The 6,028-nt window shown below is 35.2% G+C and overlaps 1 protein-coding gene across 4 annotated transcripts; it reads left to right on the top strand.

Moving 5' to 3' along the window:
- Positions 1-573: 573 nt before the first annotated feature.
- LOC145937754 (potassium voltage-gated channel protein Shaw) lies at positions 574-5,522 on the top strand. 4 transcript variants are annotated; one of them, XM_083041079.1, is made up of 8 exons: positions 574-640; positions 762-847; positions 1,149-1,446; positions 2,349-2,780; positions 3,156-3,443; positions 4,428-4,637; positions 4,787-4,954; positions 5,165-5,522. In XM_083041079.1, exons 3-8 carry the CDS (start codon positions 1,159-1,161, stop codon positions 5,387-5,389), a joined length of 1,611 nt encoding a protein of 536 aa, XP_082897205.1. In that variant the 5' UTR covers positions 574-640; positions 762-847; positions 1,149-1,158; the 3' UTR covers positions 5,390-5,522. The 4 variants fall into 4 exon arrangements, with proteins under 4 accessions (XP_082897205.1, XP_082897204.1, XP_082897203.1 ...); XM_083041078.1 differs by having other exon boundaries at positions 588-847; positions 1,158-1,446; XM_083041077.1 differs by lacking the exons at positions 574-640; positions 762-847 and having other exon boundaries at positions 928-1,446.
- The last annotated feature ends 506 nt before the right edge of the window (positions 5,523-6,028 follow it).

The following is a 6,028-nucleotide window of genomic DNA, read 5'->3' as shown; positions in this document are numbered from 1 at the left end:
CGATGACATCACTGCTCGTAATATCCTTTCGAAATGTTTTAGAAACATAAATATAATGTTACGAAATATGTTTTCACATGAGTCATGTAGGCCATAATTCAGTACCAGCTGAAAAAATTGCTAAAAATCTTCCAGAGATGTTTGGTGTTCTTTTCTGATTTTTTTTGTGTGTTAATGTCAGTGTTAAAAATGACATAATTCGACATGGATCGATACCTAGATGACAGATTTTAAATAGACATATGTGAATTATCTAATTGATGTTCATTGCGGAAATACATGTCTCATCAATTGCTATAAAAGTTCAGTCTCTAATGGACATCGCACGCTTAACGAATCATTCATCAGGTGTCTTAATCGCGTAAAGAAATATAGGGACATCGATTCTTTTCGTCGCTTTAACGGAATTTCGACGAAGCAATAAACCGTCCGTCTATCGCGTGACTTTGCATTCTAAATTGAAACAAATGGCGATTCTCGAATGTGTGCGCGCTGCGTGCCACGCAAATAAACACGAGCGAATTTATAGAACGGGAAAGGCACGTATGTGCGACGCAGATTATTCCTTTTTACCGAAAACCTTATGGTTTCGCGCGCTGTCGAATAGTCATCAAGCGAGAGATGCAGAGTGCGCGACTGCGTGAGAAATTTTTCTCCTTTTTTGAAATTGCTCAAATCGCCAAAATATTTACAAAGGACAAAGTGAATAAAAATTAAATTTGTCAAAGTGTTTAATCATCTGCCTATTTATTTATTAACAGAAAAAAAGAGAGAGTGAGAGAAAATCAATGTATCCTGTGATGTGCTCGGTCTGACAGCTTTTTGAAATTTTTTTTATAACCAATATGTATTTTTTATAATATTATAATATATAATAAAATTAAAGAAATTAAAGAAATTCTTTAAATAAAAATATATTATATATTATAAGAATATATTAGTGTTAAAAATATATTAAATATTATATATATATATATATAATATATTTTATATAGAAAAAAATATAAAGAATATATTTGTTATACAAATAAAATATAAAATATATTCGAATAAAAAAATATAAAAAAGAATATTATATATTTCTTTTTTATTTGAATTTTATATTTTTTGTATAACGAATATATTCTTTTGCACATATGTTCTACGAGAAAATAAAGAATGAAGGACGGTAAATGGAACGATCGGGTGACACTGAATGTGGGTGGCATTCGACACGAGACGTATAAAGCGACGTTGAAGAAAATCCCGGCTACCAGATTGTCACGTTTGACGGAGGCGTTAGTGAATTACGACCCGGTACTGAATGAATACTTTTACGACAGGCATCCGGACGTTTTCGCTCAGGTGCTCAATTATTATCGCACGGGAAAGCTACATTATCCAACGGATGTCTGCGGTCCCCTTTTCGAGGAGGAATTGGAGTTTTGGGGTCTCGACTCGAACCAGGTTTGCTCCGGTACCTTTCTTACTCAGACACATGATGAGACGATGATTAATTAGCGTATGAATGAATGTATTCAATGAATATATATAATTAATCCTAAATTATATACATTCATTGAAAAAGCTATAACAAAGAATATAGAACAATAATACTGCAAAAGATATATATTATATATATGATATATAAAATACAATAAATATAAATATATTATATATAATTTATATTATTGTATATATTATATAAATATTCATTATAAAATTTAATAATTTTTCGTGTCAATTATTTAAAACATATTTTTTCTTCTCTATTAGACTTCTTAACTCCTTTGAGAAACTGATGCTAATTATACTTTTGTTATTTTAATAAAAAACGGAGGAAAAATTAAATTTATCGTAAAATACAAGTTAATTCGTGGCTCGTATTATAGATTACAAGCGATTGCAATTTTAATTTTCACTCCGTTTTGTTAAAATGACAAAAGTAATTAGTATCAGTTTCTCTCAAAGGAATCGAACAAAGAAGTTCAAAGGGGTAAAATAAAGAGTGTGTGTATTGTTGATATTTTTTTTAAATAAAACTTATATATCTCTTTTCATACGTAAACTTAAAGGCTTTAAAAAATTAAACAAGACGGTAAGAAAAAACGTCATTATTTTCTTATATAAATATTAAGTACCATCATATTTGTGCTATTAAATGTCAAATTAAAGAAATTAAAGAAATTAAATAAATTAACGAAATTCTTTAAATAAAATATTTTTTGTATTTATCTTACTTTTTTATTCGCTTCTAAGCTCGTGCGCTTTGTGTGACCTACGACTCGGCATAACTGATTCGCATAAATCGATTACATCGCTCTCGCGGAGTAATTTAATAGTTTCTTAATTAAGTTGACTTTCTGTAGGTAGAACCGTGCTGCTGGAGCACGTATAGCACTCACCGAGACACGCAAGCCACCTTGGCAATCCTCGATAAGCTCGACATCGAAGGGGAGAAGAAACTCGGCGACGAAGAAATCGCGCGTGCTTTCGGTTTCGAGGAGGCGTATCGCGGGGGCACCTTAACTAGGTGGCAGAAATTACGATCCCGGGTTTGGATCCTCTTCGACGAACCTTACTCATCATCGACAGCCAAGTGCATAGCCTGCGCGTCCGTATTTTTCATCTGCCTGTCGGTTCTATGTTTCTGCTCGAAGAGTCACGCGCCCAAGAACAATCCTGAAGAATTACTGGAGGATCGTTCAAACAATACTACTACTAGTTCCCATCGGGCATTTTTTTATCTGGAACACGCTTGCAACGCTTGGTTCACCGTAGAAATAGCGCTCCGTTGCCTAGTACGATTTTTTAACCCTTCTGTTAATGAACTTGGATACCCAGATACCCAAAGCAACTCTTTTTTTTATCCGAAACAAAATATAAAGGGTCGGGAACCTCCTAAGATATAACGGGAAAGAATGCTCGATGCCCATCAGCTGTTATAAAAAAATTGTCACAGTGCAATGTGTCAAAAACACCAGTTGGTACCCGGATATCCATACATTGATGGAAATGTGAAAAATTCTGCATTGACAGAAGGGTTAAAATCGTCGTTATCTCCTTGGACGTAATGTCAACTATTCCTAATCGATAAACCAAATTTATCTTGGTCCACGATGATAGGTAACGTGGTGGATCCACACTAGGATGGTGCAGCTGTAACTTAATTACAGGTAAGTCCCAGCCTAAGGCGTTTCGCCGAGTCGCCTGTCAATGCGATCGATCTAGTGGCGACGATGAGCTTCTACACCGAGTTCCTGGCTGAACCGAACCTCTACCTGGACCTCCTGTCGATAGCGCGTGTCCTACGGCTATTCAGGCTGACGAGGCACTCGCCCGGACTCAGAATACTTATCCACACCTTTAAAGCGTCCGCCAGAGAGCTGGCTCTACTAGTCTTCTTTCTTATCCTGGGAATCGTGCTCTTCGCCAGTTTGATATTCTATGCCGAACGCCTGCAGGTACGTTTCTCTAGCCTCTGATTTCACGGGAGATGGAAAGATTAAATGTTTTATGAGACCACAGTTCTGGTAGAAGACGGTAGACGAGACTTTTACGACGGAGTCTTCTGAAAGCGCACTTCTCGGTTTGAAAAAAATATTGCGGAGCCCGATTTGATGTCGTACTTTTTTTAATGCGCATCGCGTGCAAACATGGATTAGCTGCGGAAATAAAAAATGGAGTTTGAAAAAAAATCTGTGGTTCCACCAGACTAATTGATGAATATCTCAGATTCAAGGAATTTTTTTAAAAAATTGCTCTTTTGATAATTTCATTCTTATTTAGCACTTAAGAAACATATATCTAACATATCTTTGCAATATTTAAGTTTTTTTTTAAATGTGATTTTTTTTATTCGAAGATCTATTTTTCGAGATATCAAGATCTTATGTAAGTTTCATAGAAAATTTAATAGGTAATATTTAAATAAATTGGTACTCCTTATTTATTTAATAAATAAATAAATCATAATTTAAAAAATACTTTATTTAAATAAATTAGTATTCCTTAAGACATTTATACTAAATTATTTTTTGTTTTATACATTTATCTTATATTTCTGCATATATTTTTAGTGTTTAGATATAGTGATATCTTACTTATTGTCCAATTAAATTTTACAATTAATAAATCAATATTAAATGCTAGAAAGCACTCTTGATAACTTTGCAATCGTATGAATAGAAAACATTATATATTATACATAGAAAGCGCATACAGCAAAAAAGCTGCATCTACAAATTTTCTTATTTTACCTGGAATTTTAAACGAAAATATCTGGAAGATCAGAAAATTATCAGGGAAATTTTTTTACAAAATTCGAGTAGACACCCTACTGATCTCTTGAGAATAGATCTTGGAAGAGGGAGAAAAAGATCGAGTTTAATAATAATAATAACAACAAAAAAAAAAAAATCGCGGGGTTTCCTGTCGTGATTTTTCAGGAAAACCCCAACAACGATTTTGACAGCATTCCACAAGGTTTGTGGTGGACCTTGGTCACCATGACCACCGTAGGCTACGGCGATATGACGCCGAAAACCTTCCCCGGGATGTTCATCGGCGGACTGTGCGCCCTCGCGGGGGTCCTCACTATCGCTCTTCCGGTTCCGGTCATCGTCAGCAACTTTTCCATGTTCTACTCGCACACTCAGGTACTCGCGCAAGTCCGGTTTATCAATTTCTTTGCCCTATAAATGTTTAATCTCGCACGTAATACACGTAAGCCATTTAATTATGAGCTCAAAGTTCAAAGTTTTCGGCAGAAATGTCGCGAAAGATAATTAATTGCCAATATTTTCAGGCACGTGGCAAACTGCCGAAACAACGAAGGAGAGTTCTACCTGTTACTCCGAGACGAGCGAGGCCGTCGTGTCAAAGTTACATCGACGTCGAGGATCACCAACTTTTGACGAGCTCAACTTCCAAGTCACTAGCGAGTCTGACATCTCGATCGAGCGCCGGATTAGAAGTATGTTACAATATTTACACATTTTTTTACGTCAATCGTCCTATATAATATTTTATGATTTATTTTGTTATAATAAAAAGACATTGATCAATTATAAATTATAATAAAAAAATATGTTAAATAATATTTATTTTATTATAATAATTTAGAATTGATCAATGTCTTCCTTCTCCAATATTTTCATATATTTATAATCGATATTTATTATAGCCGAGCTCACGCATAAACTTGCCAGAAATACGTACAAAGGCAATCACGAAAGCGGAGACCACGGATACTTTCTCCGCATCGAATAGGAATTTCAGTCGAACTGGAAACGATATAATCAATCAACAAATGCGTCTTCGACAGGAATTGGAGAACAAAATGCCACTTGCGTCTCCTCGTACAGTTGTTTCTGATACTTTTACGATAATGTCAGAGGACAAGTATTAAAATGCCAATAAAGAATAACATCTTACATTTGATTACAATTCGTTGTAATAATTGGTGTAATGTTATTTTCTTAACAAACGAATGTAATCTATATAAGATGTAATTAAAAAAAAAATAATTAAACAAAAATGTATCGAGATGAAGAATCGCCATCTTTTTGCCCCCTTTTTTCTTGTCAATTATATATTATTATATATTTAATATGTGTTATTATATTTAATATATATTTTTTTATGCATCTATAAGTCAATCTAATCCTTTTATAAGCACGCGAGAAAATTTTAGCAAACAGGTAAGCGCGCAAGTCCCTGTCGACGCCAAGTTCTCGGCAAACAAAGGAGGAGGACGTCTCGGGAAATATAGTATCCGCGGATGATCGGCATTATCTCCGGGTTATCGAACGTTAATCCTCTTCGACTCTGAAGCGCGGCTAATGGAAAAGTGTCAGGGTTGTTCTCGCAGGGTATAATTCGGTACACACAGAGAAAGAGCTCCGAGGAGGCAAAGGTTTGTTCCCGAAGAGGCGTCAGCGCGCAAGCGTAAGCCATCGACCGGTGGAGAAATTCACTCGAGAGTAGAAACGACCCCGCTCGGGCCTCGGGACACATGTACTTTGCAACCCATATGTACAATACTCTG

This window comes from Prenolepis imparis, unplaced genomic scaffold (genome assembly GCF_030444845.1).
Source record: "Prenolepis imparis isolate NDT839.2.m4 unplaced genomic scaffold, iyPreImpa1.0 SCAF_6, whole genome shotgun sequence".
Lineage (NCBI taxonomy): Eukaryota > Metazoa > Arthropoda > Insecta > Hymenoptera > Formicidae > Prenolepis > Prenolepis imparis.
This window is presented reverse-complemented; position numbering and strand designations above follow the sequence as displayed.

What these genes read in the sequence shown, in the direction of transcription:
- LOC145937754 (XM_083041079.1), top strand. Translation starts at nt 1,159, where the DNA reads ATGAAGGACGGTAAATGGAACGATCGGGTGACACTGAATGTGGGTGGC. An exon ending in AAATAGCGCTCCGTTGCCTA is followed by an intron (nt 2,781 to 3,155) that starts GTACGATTTTTT and finishes ACTTAATTACAG; the next exon opens with GTAAGTCCCAGCCTAAGGCG. An exon ending in TGTTCTACTCGCACACTCAG is followed by an intron (nt 4,638 to 4,786) that starts GTACTCGCGCAA and finishes CAATATTTTCAG; the next exon opens with GCACGTGGCAAACTGCCGAA.